At 38.4% G+C, this 19,540-nt stretch overlaps 1 protein-coding gene and 1 long non-coding RNA gene across 4 annotated transcripts in view; both read left to right on the forward strand.

Annotated features, from left to right (window-relative positions):
* LRGUK (leucine rich repeats and guanylate kinase domain containing) overlaps nt 1-11,019 on the forward strand; it is a 100,184-nt gene extending 89,165 nt beyond the window's left edge. For 2 of the 3 annotated variants that reach the window (XM_032483369.1, XM_006193679.3), the window contains exons 19-20: nt 5,533-5,681; nt 10,355-11,019. In XM_032483369.1, coding sequence (XP_032339260.1) covers nt 5,533-5,681; nt 10,355-10,485 — 280 coding nt within the window. In that variant the 3' untranslated portion in view covers nt 10,486-11,019. Of the gene's footprint in view, nt 1-5,532; nt 5,682-10,354 lie in introns of those variants that run through there. The other variant, XR_004321269.1, reaches the window with a different exon arrangement.
* Nucleotides 11,020-12,647: 1,628 nt separating this feature from the next.
* The window catches only part of LOC116664812, a 30,639-nt gene continuing 23,746 nt past the window's right edge, over nt 12,648-19,540 (forward strand). Inside the window, exon 1 of the long non-coding RNA XR_004321272.1 lies at nt 12,648-18,283. This is a non-coding gene — a long non-coding RNA (uncharacterized LOC116664812). The remainder of the gene's footprint in view (nt 18,284-19,540) is intronic.

A 19,540-nucleotide genomic window follows, 5' to 3' on the forward strand; every position in this document is an offset into this window, starting at 1 on the left:
ACTGTGTTCCTGCCCAGTTTTAAAACATGGTTCTCTAGTTTTCTATTAAGTGTATAAACTACCCAGTAGCTTTTCAGTAACTCCCTTTTGGATATTTAAATTAGCCAGACACAGTTGGCATCTGTAATTTGCAATCAACATCTTTGATTAGTACAATGCTATATTTCAGAATGCTTCCCAGCTGATGCCCAATTTACAAAAAGCCATTTCCTTGGTTCCAATACTTAACATGCCGAAGTGTGATTCAAAACCTGAATCTGTGTAAGCTGAGAACCTCGTATAGACCACAGCAGAACCCCCGCCACTGATTTGAGAGCTTGGCGTTTGTGGGCGTGCCACTACATTCTGTTTCTGCTTCAGCTGTGCCTGCCACTACCGCTGACTTTCTGTAGGTCTTGATCCCAAACTTCCCAAGCAAAGATCTGGCTGGTTGGGTCAATCACCATCTAGTACGGGTATCACTCTTGGGGAGAGCTCTTGTAGTTAACAGGCTGGTCTATAGATTGGTTGCCCTTAGGTCAAGTACCAACCCTTTATCCAGTCATCTGTGTCCAGAGCAGTGACAGAGAGGCAGGTAAAAAACTCTTCAAAAGGGGTCTGTGGGTTTGGTCTCTCTGAATGCGTGGCAACGTAATAGACAAGAGATGTGATTGGAAGGAAGCACACTAAAATATTAGCAGTGGGTATCCTCTAGAATTTTTTTATTCTTTATCTTTTTTCTGTAACTTCTAAGTCATCTGCATGGAATATGTATGTTTTATTTTTATATCCTTAAAAAAAGCTATTAAAAATCCATGAGAATTTGATGAAATATTCAATAAATGGGAAACACTGGTGCTCTAGATACAATTAAGTTTCTCATGTCACTCTATAGGTTAAAACAAATTTTAGATAAATTGTTGGAGTTAAATGCAAATTAATGCTTATAATATAAATGACGTGCTATAAGTCAGATGCAAATGTATATCCAGCATAATGCAGGTTTAAAAATATTCATGTGTATGTATAGAAAAGAAAACACTAAAAAGAAACACACCAAAATATTATCAATTATTATCTTCTGGTGATGGGATTATGGGCAATTTTAATTTTCTTTGTTCTTTTCCATATTTTCAACAATGAGCATTTTATAATTTTTGAAGTATTAATATAATTTTAAAATGTTATTTTAAAAGTCTGCCACAGCAAAGGGATATTTTATGAAGGTGATGTGTCATAATGAATAGGACAATTTAAAAAATGAACAATGCCTTCCTTTATTTCTGAGTTTTATTGTAACACTTCAGGTTTACTGTCATAAATTTGATGATGGAAAATAACAGGCCCTTCTAAATGGTCCACCTGAGTCTGTCCACCTCACCAGATACTAGAGACTCCAGATTATAGTCAGTTAATTAACTTTCTGTGACAATGTTGAAACTGTAGATCTCTGAGGATTTACTGATGCTCTGAACTTTGAGTAGAGTTAGGTAGCATGATGGGAGAGAGGATGTCTTAGTTTGGGTTGCTATAACAAATTACTGTAGGCTGAGTGGCTTAACCAATAGACAGTTATTTCTCACAGTTCTGTCTGGAGGCTGAGAAGTCTGAGATCACGGGGCCAGCGTGGGCAGGTCCTGGTGAGGCTCCTCTTCCTGGTTTGCGGATGGCTGTCCTCTTGCTGTGTCCTCACATGGTGGAAAACAGCAAGAGGAAGCAAGCTGTCCCTTGCCTTTTCTTGTAAGGGCACTAATCCCTTTCACGAGGGCTTCACCTCCTGACCTAATTACCTACCTAAGGTCTCACCCGCTTCTGTTACCACACTGAGGGTTAGGATTTCAACATACACATTTGGGCAGGGGTGGGGAGAGACACAAACATTCAGTCCATAGGAGAAGAAAAAAAAATAATAAAAATGCTTAATAGGCTGCGATGGGTTTATATATCATCTGTTCCCACAGGGGAAAGAGTGGGTCAGATCTGTCACTCAGGTCTGCCCACTTCCCATGTGGTAACACATGTGTGTTTCAACCCCACCACTTCTTGACTTCTGACTTTTGAAGCATTTTCATTTACTACTTCCTATGATACAGAGGAAAAGCAATTGTTGAAAGGCAGAACTTGCTCTCTGATCCCTTTTTTGGTGTGTGTTTTAAATGAAGAGGTATTCTTTTCCGAAAATAAGACCAAAACGAATATGTTTTGGGTTGAATTGTGTCTCCCTCACCACATGTATATGTTGGAGTCCCAACCCCAGAACCTCAGTATGTGACCTTATTGGGGAGTCCGGTCATTGCAGATGAATTTAGTTAAGATGAGGTTGTCCTGGGGAAGGGTGAACCTCTATTCAGATATAATTGGTGTTTACATAAAAAAGGGAAATTTGGAAATAGGCACACACAGGGGGAGAGCTTGGGGTGATACAAAAGCCGAGGAATACCAAAGATGGCCAGTAAACCTTCAAAGCTAGTGGAGAGGCCTGGAGCAGATACTCCCTCACAGCTCTCAGAAGGAACCCACCCTGCTGACATACTGATCTTGGGCTTTTAGACTCCAGAACCATGAGACAGTGACTTTCAACCACTCAGTCCACAGTACTTGGTTATGGCAACCCTAGCAAACAAATACAATAGGTATCAACAATCCAGTGACATTTTTCATGCCATTTTCTTTCTAATTCCCTTCAACATGCTCTATATCACTTTAGAGATCTGGCTGTGAAATCTATGGGTTATTATTATTATTTTGTACTAAAATGAAGAACATCTTTATGCTTCTATAGTTTGGAATGAAAGATCTAGCCCATAAAAGGTAAGTGCGTCTAAGGCTGTATTCAGGGGAAAAGACTCTGTCTAGTTATACTTCTAGAGAGAAGATCCCAAGCACTGGTTAATAGTGACACTTTCCACTGCAAAGGGTAGAGGAAGAGTTGTTAGTGACTGGGAAATCCAGATATTGGCAGTATTGGTCTCAGGGTATATACTTCTTTAGGAAGTGCTTCTTGGAAAAGCTCACTTACCTTATGTGGGAGCAAGAGATTAGGAAACAAGATCTTCTAGGAGCATGGATGTTCTACCCAAAGGGGCTAGCATTCTATGAGGGGTTTCCAAAAGCTGTTGTCTATCAACAAGAAGACTCCAGAACTCTGCCCAGACTAGTAAAAAAGACTCTTGCCTTCAAGAAAGCCATTAGACTTCTCTAGTTGATAACAAGTAGCCAAAACTTCTAAGCAGAACCCATAGGCACAGGAAGATTACTCCATTCTGGACAATCTCTTCCTGGGAATTTTGGTGCCATCCAGCCCTGGCTGTAGTTGATGGGAAGCTTAGATCCAGCCAGAGGACAGTGACCATGCTCAGCAGTATGGGAGCTTTCCAGGAGAGCTGGTTCTGGATTCCAGACTCAAACTACCACCCAAGGGCTGCAGCCTCTGCTTGGCATTCAAACACATTGGAAGTGTCCCCTTAGTATGCCTAGACCACCCACTATATTTCATCCTGGGTCAAGGACAGGCCCAGGCAGCTAACTGGACTGTGTTTCCAGTGATAGAGCCATGACCTCCTGGGGACACCCCATCAAGACTTGCTTCTACCCTTTCCATCTCTGTTACAGTCATAACATCGTCCTGGTAGATATGGACTCATTTAGATATCCTCATATAGATGACAGGCTTCATCTTCATCTGCCAGATATGAGCTTAAGTTGAGCTTGATCCTAGAAACGTACTTCTGTGCTGAGATAGGAATCATTACATAGAAAGTACAGAGAAGAAAGCGTAATCACAGCCAACTACTAGGCTCTGTAGTAAACAATTATGTATTGATTTTCAACATTGTTAATCAACCCTTGGCTAAATCATGAAGAGACATAAGTGTGAATACAAAACTTAATACAATCAACTTTGACAGTGAAAAGTTCTAATGACAAAGGTTAGGAGGTGGAGGTGGAAAGTCAGTATATATCATTTGTGGTTGATGGAACAAGAAATGAGGATTTAAAATACGGTACATGATGACGTAGATCTGACTGATGGAGGAAGTGAGAATAGTGATAGAACTGTTTGTGGGGAGAAAAAATGGGAGGAGTGTTATTAAGTGAGCTAAATCCTTTCTGATCATAGCAGAAATCTCTATCTATCAAAGATATGTTTAGAACTGATAAGTCAATAAAAGTCAGTGACATTATTTAGAAGTAAAAAGATTATTGGCAGAGTATCTGAAAACAAAGTTAAGAATGGTTGGCTTTGGGGTGAATGCAACTGGGGTGACTGTTACTTTCTATTATCAGCCCTTCTATATAATATGACTCAGTTTTAACTATATATGTTTAGTAGGCTGATTAAAGTGCTAATGAAATGTTTTTGAAGAGATGAGAAAAATTACAGAAGAAAAGATGAATATATTTCAATTATATAAACATTTTAAATTTCTCTAGGTTCAAAACAAATTAAAAAGGAAAATAGCAATCTATATAAAATACATATTAATAATATATAATATATGTGATATACAGTATGTGTAACAACATATAGAATATATTGAATATAATATTCATAATATATATTTGTAATATATATTATATTCATTTATATGATATACATTATGACTATATCATTAATATATTCTATAATGAATTAAATATAAATATAATTTATATATTCATAACATGAAATATTTCTAATTATGAATATATAATATGTATTATGAACATGCTATAACATTCATATATTATAACATTCAATACTATATATTCAATTTGTAATATATAATTCAATATAATATATATTCAATTCAATATGTAATATATAAAACATATATATTCACACAAATTGATATGAAAGCCACTAAAATTCTCAGAAGATAAATGAAGAAAAGACATAAGTAGCTCACAAAAGACAGGAGAAAAGCTATTGAATAAATACAAGAAATAATGTTTTTGCCATGAACAAAGCTCACCTATTCACAGTGCTCTGCAGAATGAGCTCCCCCACGGTGACGCTGCCTCCCCCAGAGGAAACCAGGAAACAGGCTGGTCCCAAAGGAGAGCAACCTGCTGGTAGGAGGCTTACTGGCCCAGACACAGAGACTTCAGACACCCAGGTCACATCCCAACCTTGTCCTAAGACGGGGAACAAAGAACTAGCATTCGGTATGCCCAGCGTGTGGTCCAGATCAAGCCCCCTAACACGCTTTCATTTTCTGTATCCTTGAAATAGCAGGAACCACCATATATAAATTGTGCTTGATTCTAAAGTCCTAGGAATTGGGATCTGTGCCTGACTCATCTTGTTTTATACTCCAGCACTTACCACGATGCTTTGCTCTCAGTGAGTATTCAGTGATGCTTCACACAGTGGACGAGAAGTTTATGCTAATATGTACAGTACTTAATATGCTAACTGCTAGGTCTGGTTGCCTATGTATCATTGAAAACTTTAGCTCAATGGAGATGTGTTTGCAAACTAATGAGATGACTTGACAAAGGTAACCCTATGATCATACGGCCAGTGGTGGCTTTACATCTCAAAGATATCATTCTTTGCTCATTTTTCAGTGACAAGGACTCCAGTGGTACCATGAAACATTCTGTACTATTTCAGCCTTGTTCATGGTCCAAAGATCTGCCTTTCTGGCCTCCAGAGGACAGTATTTATTCACACTCAAGATCAGTAACAAGTGATACTCAGGATCAGGCCCTAAAAGGTAGGAGTCGCTTATATATGGTTTTTATATAAATATTAATATTGTAATTATATATATTTCCCACTGTCTTTCTGACTTTCTGAGTTTTTTTTTAATTAAGTGAGTGTTTTAAGTCAGAATCTCTCCTTTGAGGCAGGGTGGATTATTTACCCCCTAGTGTAATAGATAAGAAACAAAGTTCAAAAAGGTCTGGAATGTGCCCAAAGTTACTTAGCTACAAAGAGTGGATGCAGCTGCTCCACCCACCTGACCACACTCCCTGCAGGGGTCTTCTGGAGCGAGGGGCACATGCTCCCTGTAGGGGATTTTAGCAACTTGGGCTCCATTCAGGGAAGGTGAAGAAAAGCAGGGAAGGTTTCATATTGCTGGCTGATCTCCTGCTCTGGGGGTCTCACAGAATCCTGATCATTTTAGGTTTGAAGGATCCGGCCCAGCTTCTCTGCTTCACCTCCTTTTTGCACTTTGCTCCCCAGCACACTTATGAATGCGCATCTCTAGGCACAGACAGAGTGGCTATTGCATTTTTGTCTCTGGCAATGTTCATAAATGACATTGAGTATGTAACAGGGTGGGGAGACTGAAGTGTTAGAGGTGAAAATGAGACAGGGAAACAGTAACCCAGCAAGCGGTTCTGCTAGCAACTGAGAGAAGACTGAATAAATTAGGGGGGATTTGCTAGGACCTGGAGGCTAGGAGGAGCCACCATTTGTAGCCTGAGATTGAGGGGAGCAGGGAGTCTGCCTGACCCAGAAGATGACGTGAGGATTCCCTGCTTGCTCAGGTGACCAGGGGACCCAGAAAGAGAATATAGGCTTGTTAGGTTGCCAGGGACAAGAGAACATAGCAGATGCACCTCCAGAAGGTTGTTCCTAAAACAGGCATCTTGTAACCATTTCAAAGGTGGACTCCCTCCTCAGGGGTAGTTGTATTCAGGACAGCTGACTGAGACAGGGTCTTTTCAAGGATTTTACTCATAAGGGAGGACACAAACAATAAGAATTAGAATCTGTTGACCTGAAACAAATAGACTGTCAGACATTTCTCCAGCAAAGATGGGTTTATTCAGGATCAGCAGAGAATTGCAATTTGGGGTCTGCAACCATGGCGAGCCACGTGCAAGTCTCCACAGGGCAAGAGGAGAAAGCTTTTTATACAAGGGAAAGGGGTTGGGAAAGCTTTAGTAAACAAAGAGGCCATGGCTCTTCATTGGCTGAGTCCTTGCCAGGAAAGAAGAGGAGTCTTAATTCCTCCTGTTGGGCTCTGCTATGGTCGCAGGGCGTGAGAGCGCCCCCTTCTGGTCTCCCAATTCCATTTAATTGCGGTTTCTGTTGATTAATTTTTTACTAGTCCCAAGACCAGATTTTCAGGAAATAATCCCAAGTACTCAAAAGTGGATATATTATGTCGTCTCACAGGTGTGGCAAGTGTTCTAGGACCCCTTTAAAGGCTGTGACCTGCCACTTCAGAGCCTGAGGGAACACAAGCGCTCTGGACCAAACATGTCTGGTTCTGGCTTCCCTTAGGACAGTGTTCCCAGACCTTTCCCGTCTCATTTTCTCTCCTCTGCCTGTATCCTTCCTTAAATGGGATGCATAGGGTTGAAAGCTACATTCCAACATAGTCTGGCCAGACCAAAGCTGGGCTGTTACCTGTGGGGAGGGTATGTGGAAAAAACATTGTCTTAGGAATCAGAAGACCTGGCTTCTGGTTCCATTTCTGCTGTTGCCTAGCTGCACAGTGTTGCGAAAATCAGTTAATGTCTGAGCCTTGGGGATAATAATATCTGCTCCACAATAATACAGCAATATCCTGTATTACTGTACATTACTGTAATATGTATGTATTATAATGTTATACATAATATAATACTATAGGACCAGCACGCTGGGGTGTGGTGTAAGTAAGAAGTAAAGTGCTAGATGCCTGCTAGGTATTATGATTGCATATTTTTATACCCTTAGAAGACTGTGGTTGTTTTCTGCAGGTTTTTGGAGGTTTATTTTATTTGAATGGGCCATTTTTTCCTGTTTCTTTATGTGCCTTGTGAGCTTTTGTTGAAAATTGGGCATTTGAAAAAGCAGCTGCCTCTCCAAGTCTAGACTGGTTCTGTTTAGGGGCAGACCTTCCCTAATTAGCAGGACGTGCTCTGAGCCCAGGGTCGGCCCAGTAGGAGGGCTCAAGGGCTTTTCAGTCCTTTTCTGGGCATGGCCTTTCCCTGGGCCTGTGAGCGTGCTGTTTTCCAATTCCCCAGTATACACAAATGCTTTTAAATGAATGTATTAATTTCCTTAAGTGACTTACTCCTGCTTCTTCTTGGGGCCCCTACTGTATTCCTCAGTTAGGACTCTCTTGTTCCAGGCTCTTTTGGGTCTGTGCCCCCTTGTGGTTTTCAGGAACCCTGCCCCCAGCTTCCTGTGGCTTCCTCTAGCCAGAGACCCCAGCAGTGGCACTTTTAGCCCGCTGGGCTCTGAGTTAGGTGACACAGAGACCAAAGAGACTGCCCCTACTCAGGTTAGAACCTTACTCTCTCTGGTTCACAGGAGGACCCTGGGACCCAGCCCTCTCTTCCCCCAAGCTGTGCCCCAACCCACTGGGGAGAGGGTGGGGCAGAGGTCAGTCATGAGCTCTCCTACCCTCTTCAGTGTGGCTTTTTCCTGACTGGGGCGCTCACTTGGTTCTGTAGATCATTGACTGATTTTGGGGGCTCCTATAACGTCATTTTCACTAGTTTCTAGTTGTTGATTGAATGTGTCCCTGGGGGAACAAGGGCCTGGAGCTTCCGGGTCAGCCATCTTGCCAACATCTTCCTGTGGTGATTTTCTTAGAAATCACGTCCCACTACTGGCTCTGGGTCAGTTAAACCCTCATGTCTTTTTTCACATGAACTGCCAAACCAAGTTTTAATCATGCAATATGCGTGCAGTTGATTTTTTTCCCACATAAATGCAACTTTTATTTTCAGCTTTTTATCATTTTGTTTTCCAAGTTGATTAGGTCATTTTGGGTCTTGATTCCTCTTCCATATTTACTACTTAGAGATTTCTGTAAAGCCAGCAAGCATGCCACCCATGCCCTTGTCATAGTTGCTGTCAATGTTGGGACCCAGTACTTGGCCAAGAGCAGCATGCTGTGGAAGCTCTGTGGAGACTGACTTCTAGGGCCAGTCTCCCTGCTTTGTGAGCCCTACTCCCGTCTCTAGTGTCTTCTCCCAGGAAACTGTGATATGTGCCTTGCATTGTATCAGTGGCATTTCTAACTCAGAGCTCAACAAGCTTTTTGTAAAGGGCCAGACAATAAATGCTTTTGGCTTTGTGGTCTACATAGACTTTTTTTGCTCAACTACTGCAGTGCAAGTGCAACCACAGACAAGACGTAAAGAAAGGGGCATGGATTGGGTTCCATTAAACTTTATTTACTAAAACAGGCAGCAGAGCAGATTTGGCCTGTGGGCCATAGTTTGTTGACCCCTGCCTTACTAAAAGGGAAATTCGATTAATTCAAAATGATTTCTCTTTGCAAATCCCACCCAACGCTTATCACACACTACGTTATTTTCTAAATGCACAAACCATTTCTTTAATAAGCTCAAATTTGCTAAGGTCTAAAATCAGTTGTATTGGTTTATAGATCTTTATTTCCGTTTTTTAAATGGCAAGAGTATTTGCTTCTAGTACTTTCCTCATTGTGATGAATTCCCAAAGACCAGAAACTCTTAACGCCACCTCTGTAAGTTACTTCAGCGCCCTGGGAGGTAACTTACCTGGGTATGAGGCCCTCTCTTCTACTGTCTTCTTTCCTCTTCAGGGCCCTTATTCTCTTAAGATGTTTTTGTTACCTTTTCCAGCTTTAAAATATTTCCATAGCGGAAAAAAACAAAGAAGAAGAAGAAAACAAGGAGGAATTTTTTTTTTTCTTTTTCTGTCCTCTGTAACACAACATCATCTTCTTAAGGAGTGCGCCATTCTTGCTCTAAACGTACCCTTAAAAGATCCATTTTGCCTTCAACATTTTGGATTGCTTTGGTTTGCCCAGTGAGTTGAGTCTTCCTGATCTTGTGTTACAGGTCGCTCCATTCTTCTCACTCCCTGTAGAATCCTCTGTCTCCCTCTCTCAATCCCTCCTACACTACTTTCTCCCCACTGAGAATTCAGCTTCCTCTGTGGCCACATGCTTCTACCTTCAGTCGCTGTCTTTCAAACTCTTCCTGCTTCGCACAGTCCCTGAAGGAACCTAACTCCATGGTTCATCTTTGGTATCTTCATCCTTGGTGAACCACCAACTTTAAAGGGCACTAGATAAGGTTTCTCTAGGAAGGACTTCAGGATGTGTGTATGCGTCTGGGCTAAGTGTGCTTATGTACAACTGAAAAGGAGTATGGTGCAGGGCATCGTTACAGACGGTACAAGCAGCGTAGCAGGGTAGCATAGGAATTCCTGGCTGTAGCAGCCTTCCAGTCACTGGGCAAGTCTACACAACCTGAGGTTTGTCCAACTACGCACATGATACAGTCTGAACCTCATCCCCTGTTTTTCTTGTTTGGATGTCATTTATTCCTTATAGTTTGTTATGAATGAATTCTAAGGATTATTCTTATTTATGCTTATTTTCTTTGTTTACTGTACCAAGGGATTAACTATATGTACTGTATCTTTCTTTTTCTTAATGTTTTACAGCACTAGATAAACAGTCATTTCCATGTGACAAAGGATCTTTCCAACACAGAAGACACACAATCACACTCATCAGTCGCCCAGGTTCCAATACGAAACCCACCCTCCCTCCAATCCCTCAGGGCCGCAAGTAGACCCGTGCTTGACATTTGATCTTAACATGGAAAACTTGCTCTGATCATGTCCAGTGCCTTTGTCTTACCTGACCGTGGATCCTGGCTGTTCTTCACTCAACCAACTACCTATGAAAGAATGTTCTAAATGCCTTAAACCCCTCAATCAATTTCTTTTGTGATTCTCTGAATAGTGCCTATCTTTTTAAAATGTAAGTTATTCTTAGCTTTTATAAATGTGATTTCAGTTTTTCCCACAGCTATTAATGACTCTTCCAGCTGCTTCCTTCTCTGAAATATCAGATGGCAAAATCTCTCAAGATCTCTCCATTGCTACGTGCGTAGTGATTTTTGATATAGCCAATGGGAGTTGTGATTTTGAAATTTCAATGTGTCCGTTTATAACATCAGTGTATCCTTTAGGGGATTGAAATGTTTTATTCTTCTGATTATGAAAGGAATGTAGAGTTCCATTTAACTTGTAACCAACATGATGTCTCAACCTGCTTTAGCAATATGAAGGAATAAAGAGCATGCGGTATTTCCTTTATTTCACCCATTCCTAACTCTGATTATGGAAAGTTTATAAACTGATCATCTTTGTGGTTTCATCACCTGCTGTTTGCAGTTATAGATGAGGCTGGTATTCAGCTGATATGTACAGGTAAGACTATCCTGGTGCTTAAAGCATTAAAACACATCCGTTTGGATTGATAAATGGTCCTGTTCTCTGAATCCTCTGTACATGATGACTGGTGGGAACAAGAACCTTCACAAAGTGCTGTATTCATTGCTAAATATTTTAAATATCAAAATCCTCTAATGCTTTCCATTTGAAAAATATCAACCCCCTTCCCCATAACTCAAATTTGTTTTGTTTTGTCTTTGGAGGGGAGGTGGTTAGGTTTATTTATTTATTTTTAATAGAGATACTGGGAATTGAACCCAGGACCTCGTGCATGCTAGGCATGCACTTTACCACTACCCACCACCCCAATAACTCAAATTTGGGTGTAATATGATTTGTTAATGGCTCCTATTTTCCACCTAGCCCTATTCTTACTGGGAACTAGTTAAAGTTCTTTTCTTGGGGTTGGTGGGAAAGGATAAGAGAGTAGAATGTGGAATAGAATAAGGCTGAGCCAGAGAAGGGAGGCAATCCACTCTGGAGGAGTGGGGACACAGAGAGTGGGTTGCTGTGTCCCAAGAATCTTAAAAAACAGTTTAACTCACCACCATCATCTAATCTTTTAAAAAGTTATTATGAAATGTTTTAGATAGCCAGGAAGATACAATTTCAGATGGTATGGAAGAGATGCATTTTTTAAAAATTTCTCCCACTAAGTACAGCTAAAATCCTAGAAATTATATCTAAAACAAACATAAGAAGATTGAGAGGTAAAAAGAAGGCAAACCACCTGGGGACCTTTGGACCTGGGTAATGACATAGTGGTAATTTCCCTGGGTTTTCCTTTGGCCTCAGATATCCTGAACTGGGTGCTGGAGAAGCTACCACCGCCAAAACAGTAATGATACAGACAACCAAAGTTCCAACAAAACGCCTGCTCTCTCTAGCTAAAGGACTAGGAAAGGAGCAAATTAGCAAGACAGAAAACTTTTAGACAATTACTGCCTTCCTGCAGCCAAGTACTGTGAATAAAACTGTGCCCCACCCCTTATCCTCACCCTTGTGAGCAAAGGCTTCTGCCCTTTTCTGGTTGTAACAATGTTCCCCTCCTCTTCCCTGCTGTGATAGTATCAGAGAAGCTCTCATGGAGAACAGGGATGTTCACTACCACCCAGTCTTTTTTTTTTTTTTTTTTTTTTGTATACGAATTTTTTTTTATTGAAGTATAGTCATTTTACAATGTTGTGCCAGTTTCTGCTGTACAGCGTAATGCTTCAGTCATATGTGAACATGCATATATTAGTTTTCAGATTCTTTTTCACCATAAGTTACTATAAGATATTGAATATAGTTCCCTGTGCCATACAGTATGAACTTGTTGTTTATCAATTTTATAAGTATCTGCAGATCTCGAACTCCGAACGTATCCCTTCCTACCCCCTTCCCATCCTGATAACCATGAGTTTGTTTTCTATGTCTGTGAGTCTGTTTCTATTTTGTAAATAAGTTTATTGTCTTTTTTTTTTTTTAGATTCCACATATGAGTGATATCACATGGTATTTTTCTTTCTGTTTCTGGCTTATTTCACTTAGAATGGCAATCTTCAGTTCCATCCATGTTGCTGCAAACGGCATTATTTTATTATTTTTTATGGCTTCCCAGAGTAACATCGAAGGCCACCTAGGAACCTCGACTTCCATTCCCATCTGGTAGTAATGAGGTACCTCTTCCCTTTCCCTTCAGAGTGGTGTCAGAGAAGGTCTTGTGGAGATCCAGCACTTCCACCACTGACCCATCTCCTTGCAGTGTCAGGGGAGGCCATGTGGAGACCCTAAACTTCCACCCCAGTCCAGCATTAGTAAAGCATCATTCCCACCTTTCCCACCCTAAGTGTCAAGAGAGGCCAAGTGGAAAAGGAAAACTTAGACTTCCACCTCCACCTGGTAGTAATGAATCAGTGCTCTCTCCCTGACTGGCATGGTGTCAGAGAAGGTCAGCTAAAACAGAAGAGTTAAATAAGATCCAGAGTCTCATAACATACTATCTAAAATATTGAAGATATAATATAAAAATACTCCTCAGGAATCAGGAAAACCTTAACTTAAATGAGAACAGTCAATCAACATGCCAACACCAAGATGAAACGGATCTTGGAATTAGCTGAAAAGGATTTTAAAGCAGCTACCATAAAAATGCTTCAACAAGCAATTATGCACATGTTTGAAGCAAATGAAAAACATAGACAGTCTTAGAAAAGAAATAGAAAGTCTCAGCAGAGAAATAGAAAATATGAGAAGAATCAAATGGAAGTTTTAGAACTAAAAATGGAATAACTAAACTTTTAAAATTTACTAGATTGACTCAAAAGTAAAATGGAGAGGACAGAGAGAACAATCAATGAACTTGAAGACAGAGCAATTGAAATTACCCAATCTGAACAACAGAGAGAAAATCAAACTGAAACAAAATGAGCTCCAGGGACATGTAGGACTATGTGAAAATGTCCAATGCTTATGTCATTAGAGATCCAGAAGGAGAACCAAAAAGAGTGTGGGACTGAAAAAGTATTAAAACAAATAATGACTGAAAATTGTCCCAATTTAGCAAAAGCCAAAACTCCACAAATTCAAGATGATGATGAATCCCAGATGGAATAAACCCCAGTAAATTTGCAATAAGACACATCATAATCAAACTTCTGAAAACTAAAGACAAAAATACCTTCAGCAATAGAGAAATGATATCTTAATTATCAAGAAAAAACAAGTCAAATGATAGCAAATGTCTCTTTAGAAATCATGCTACCACCAGAAACCACAGGAATTGAACAACATTTTCTAGTGCTAAAAGAAAAAAAAAAAACCCATCAATCTAGAATTCTCTATTCAGTAAAAAGTCCTTTGGGAATGAAGGAGGAAATCAAGACATTTTTCAGATGAAAGAAAACTAAGGGAAATGTTGCCAGTAGATCTATCCTAAAAGAATGGCTAAAAAAAATTTTTTGAAACAGAATGAAAATGATAAAAGAAGGAAATCTAAAAATATCAGAAAGGAAAAAAGAACAACGGAAAGTAAAAATATGGGTAAATGTAATAGAAATTCTTTCTCATCTTGAGTTTTCTAAATTATGTTAGCTGGTTGAGCAAAAATTATAACATTGTCTGATGTGGTTCTCAATATATGTAGAAGGCATGTATAATTTAAGGCAATTATATTGTAAACAGAAGTAAAGGGACTTAAAAGGAGGTAAGCATTCTACATTTCTCTCAAACTGTTAAAATGTCAACACCAGTGGAGTGTGAAAAGCCATATATGAATAATGTAATACCTAGAACATCACCAAAAAAGCTACTTTGTGAGATATAGTTGAGCATTATGTATAAATAAAAACAGAATTTTAAAAATGTTCAAGTGACACATAAGAAGTCAGGAAATAGAAAACAGAGGACCGAAAAACAAAAAGTGAAAAGCAGCCTTAAGCCCTAATATACCAATAATAACATTAGAGTAAATGATCTAAATACACCAATTAAAAGGCAGAGTCTGGCCAAGTGGATTAAAAAAACGACCCAATTATAAAGTGTCCCACTTGAAATTTAACAACATAGGTTGAAAATAAAAGAATGGAAAACTATTTGCATATATCATGTAACCATTCATCAAAAGAAAGTAAAACTGGTAATATTAGTATCAGATAATGTAGGCTTCAGAGAAAAAAAATTTCCCAGAGACCGAGATATATTGCATAAGGATAAAAGTGTCAATCCACTAAGAAGACATACTAAGATTATGTATGCAGTAAACAACAGAGCTGCAAACTATATGAAGCAAAACTGATAGAACTGAAAGGAAAAACGGCTTTACAATTACAGTTGTAGATTTCAATACTTCTTTCTCAACAACTGCCATATGGAACAATTAGACAAAATTAGCAAGTATATATACAAATTCAACAACATCATCCACCAATAGGATTTAATTGACATGTGTAGAACATTCCATCTAATGACAGCCCAATAAACCTTCTTTTCAAGTGCTCGTGGAATATTTACCGAGGTAGACTATATCCTGGACCATGAAAAGACCTAACAAATTTAAAAGAATTGAAACCGTACAGAGTGTATTCTCTGACCACAATGGAATCAAACTAGAAATTAGTAACAGATGATAGGAAAATCTCCAAGCATCTAGAAGCAAAACAACAGCCTTACATAACCTGTGGGCCTAGGAGAAGGTTTCAAGGGAACTGAGAAATACATGGAACTTGATGGAAGTGAAAAGACACCATATCAAAATCTATGGGATGAGCTAAAACAGCGCTGAAAGGGAAAGTTATAGCACTGAATGCCTGCATTAGAAAAGAGAAGGATTCTTACATAAGAATCTCCTACCTTAAGAACCTGGGAAATAAAAACAAACCCAAAGTAAGCAGAAAAAAATGATAAAGAGCAAAAATCAGTGAAAATGAAAACAGAAAAACAGCAGAGAAAAAGCAATAAAACAAAAAGCTAGGTCTTTGAAAAGTAAAATTGACAACTTCTCTCTGATAAAACTGACAAAGGAAAAAAGTCAGAAGACACAAATTACCGATATTAGAAAGAAATAGGACGAAACTACAGATTCTGCAGCCATCAAAAGGATGAGGAAATACTGTCAACAACTCAACACACGTAATTTGACAACTTAGATGAAATGGACCAATTCCTCAAAAACAAACTACCACAACTCACACAATATGGAATAGATCGTTTGAATAACCCAATATGTATATTACAGGAATTGAATAATTAAATTGAATTAAAGAATTTATAATTGAATTATGAAAAAGAAATCTCCAGGTCCAGATGCTTTCACTGGAGAATTTTACCAAATACTTACAGAAGAATTCACACCAATTCTACATAATCTTTCAGGAAATGAAAAAGGAAAGAACAATTCCCAACTTACTTTATGAGGCCAATATTACCTGGATACCAAAATCAGACAGATGGTACAAAAAAGAAAGCTACAAATCAATATCACTCATGACTGTAGTGTAAAAATCCTTACCAAAATATCAGCAAATAAAATTCAGCAATACATGAAAAAGATTACACACCATGACCAACTGAGATTTAATCCAGGGATGCAGGGCTGTTCACTAGTTAAAATCAACCAATGTAATCTACCATAATAACAGGGTAAACCAGAAAAATTACATGATCAGATCAATTAACTCAGAAAAAGCATTTAACAAAGTCAAATACACCCATTCACGATAATAAATCTAGGAATTAAGGAGACTGTCTTAAATTTGATAAAGACTTTAGTATGTATGTCTCTATCCCTAAACAATATATGCTTTTGTTCACCATGACTCTAAACTTTATTTTATACTGTATATATCCGTCAGTTTTTTCTCAATATCATGTTTGTGGGTTTAAGCCATGAACATTGTATTGTTTTAAAGATTTTTTTCACTGCTATATAATAGTCCATTGCAAGAGTTTATCCATAATTTATCCACTTTCCTGTTGATGAATGCTAAATGTTTTTACTTTTTTTTTTTTTTTTTTTACTACTTCAAAAGGGGCAGCTAAAAAACATTTTTATTTAGGAATGGAATGGCTGTGTTATAGTATACAAATTTTAACTTTACAAGATAATACTACATCAGTTACTCTAGTATGCCTTCACAAATACGTAAGAGTTTATTTTTACACATCTTCACCAGCAAGTGGAATTAGCAGTGTTTTTATTGCTAATTCAATAGGTGTTAATGTAAACTCATTGTGGTGCTTTGAATTTCTCCAAAGTTGATCATTTTTTATGTTTATTAGCCATTTATGGCTCATCTTCTGTAAATTGTCCTATTTATATGCTTTGTCTAGTTTTCAATTGGATTATTATCTTTTTCTTATCAATTTGCAGGATTTATTTATATATTCTGATTGTTAATTCTTTAGTGTATGTATTGCACATCTTTTTAAAGGCTGTGTCTTGTCTTTTCACTTTTTAAAATGTTATATTTTAATGAATAAAAGTTTTCAATATAGCCAAATTTTTCAAACTTTTCTTGATAGTTCATGCGTTTTTATGGCTTATGAATTCCTTCCCTATGCCATAGTCATAACTATAGTTCCCTACATACTATTCTAAATGCTTTTTTTTTTTTTTTAAGTTTGCCTTTCCAAGTTTAGGTCTATATTCTACCTGCAGTGGATTTTTGTGTATGGTGTGAGGTAAGTCTTAAATTTTTTCCAGTTGTTCCACCTCTGTTTCTCTCTTATCTGTAAGACCATGTCTTTCATATTGTTTCCACAAGTGCTTGGATCTGTTTCCGGGATCTCTGCTCTTTGTTACTGCTTCATTTACTATATATTTATAATAAGTCTTACAGTATGGTAGGATAAGTTGTACACTTCGATTTTCTTCAAAATTATCTTGACTGTTCTTCACATCTTGCCTTTCCAAGTGATTTTAGAATATGTATCAAACTCTACCCAATGCCCTGTTTGAAGTTAGAATTACATTTAGTTCATGAACTTGAGGAAGCTTGTTTTCTTTATGTTGTATCTCTCTGTCTATAACTTGCTCCCTTTGTGTAGGTTTTCTTTAATTCCTTTAATAAAGTTATAAAATTTTCTCTATGAAGGACCTATATATCTTTAGAGAGATTTATTCCTGGGTACCTTTTATTTTGGTTATTGTAAGTGGAATATTTTTTAAGATTATATTTTCTGTGACTGGTGTATGGAATGCATTTCATTTCCACAGATGTCATGTGTATTATTAAGTCTAACAATATGTTTGTAGTTTATTTCAGGATTTCCTTCCACATATCATCATCAAAAATGGTAATTTCCCCCTTTCTTTCCATGTCTATTATTCTTCTCTATTTTTAAAATTTGTTTATTTCATTATTTTTTCTTTTAAAAACTTCCCTGGAGAGAACCTCTAATATAATGTTGAGTAGAAGCAACGATAGTGTGTGGGTTTTGTTTGTCGTGGGTTTTGTCCAGCAGAAGTTCCACCGCGGAAGAACAAAATTACTCAAGACTTTGTCAGGTCAAGAGAGTGAGAGGGAGCCGGAGACCGACTCCCCGAGCCCTCCAAATCTCTTGTATTCACTGAGAAGAGACAAACAAAGAATCAAAGTGAAATACGTCATAGGAATGAGCAAGGAGCACGGTGTATGTGCAGGGATGCAGGTCAGTAGTTTTAGTTCGTGAAAAACAGAAACATTATAATCTTAATTTATACTGAGAGAGAAGGTTACAATATTGATAGTACAAACAGTTCAAGCCCCAAACAATCATGAGCAAGGTTACAGTGTTCTGAATAACTGATAATGAAAACCCAGACCACGACAGAGCCTCCATACAGCGATCAGGAGTCAGCTCAGCACGCGAGGCAGCGCCGCTGTCCCCAGCTGAGGGCTGAGTCGCGGTATTCCGTGAGCAGGAGCGGCCCACCCTATCTGTCCGCCTGCGCCTGAGAGCGACGCGTGTCCTGCCGGTCAGGGCAGGGGACAAGTTACGGTTTTCCATAAGCACAAGCAGCCCTGAATCTATGACCTCGAACTAAGCAAAGCAAGCAAAGCGTGTCTCTGCTTTTTACAGCCAGGAGACGGGTTGTAGCAGATTCGCGCTGGCAAAGCAGCTTCAAGGCAACTAAGCTAAGTTCTGTCGGTAAGGTGGTGACTGGTACTGCGAGTTCAGTCTTTTGTGCTTTTGGACATTTTGCTTTGAAGTAGCAGTATAATGACTAATAGAAAGCATTGGTTTTGATTTTACATTTCTTATGTGTTTACATAAAGGTGAGAATATGACTTGGTAAAGCAATTATTACAGTATCAAAGTTTGTTAACCCAAGTTCGCACTCCCACAATAGTGGGCATCCTTGTCTCACTTACAATTTTAAAAATCTTTCTAATGTGTCTCTATTAAGTGTGAAAAATGCTGTAGATTTTTGGCAGATCATCTTCTCTGGAAAAAGAATTTTCATTTAATTTCTGGTTTACTATGCGTTTTACAATGAATGAGTACTGAAAAGAAGGTGTTTGTAGCATACAAAAAATTTGAGGAGTGTATTAATTCAGTCATAATTGTATTATTCAAAACATTTATTTTCTTTGTTTTTTTCCTACTTACTTATATTGAAATGTTTAAAAAAAAGCCCTCTCACTAGGATTGGGTTTCCCTTCCCCTTCCTCCTTCCTTCTTTCCTCTTCCTCCTTTCCTCACTTCCTCCCTTCCTGGATTACCTGCTGACTTGTAGAGAAGTTAATGGTATGTAAAGGAATGCTTACAGAAGCATCAAAAGTAAGCATCACACAAATTAAAAAAAAAGCAGGGGTAGCAATATTGTAATCAGATGAAATAAGAGGTCAAGACAAAAATCATTAAATGATACATAAAATACCCTTTTACATAAAAATAGGTACATCCCATTACTAAGATATAATG

The sequence above is a fragment of the Camelus ferus genome, chromosome 7 (genome assembly GCF_009834535.1).
Source record: "Camelus ferus isolate YT-003-E chromosome 7, BCGSAC_Cfer_1.0, whole genome shotgun sequence".
NCBI lineage: Eukaryota > Metazoa > Chordata > Mammalia > Artiodactyla > Camelidae > Camelus > Camelus ferus.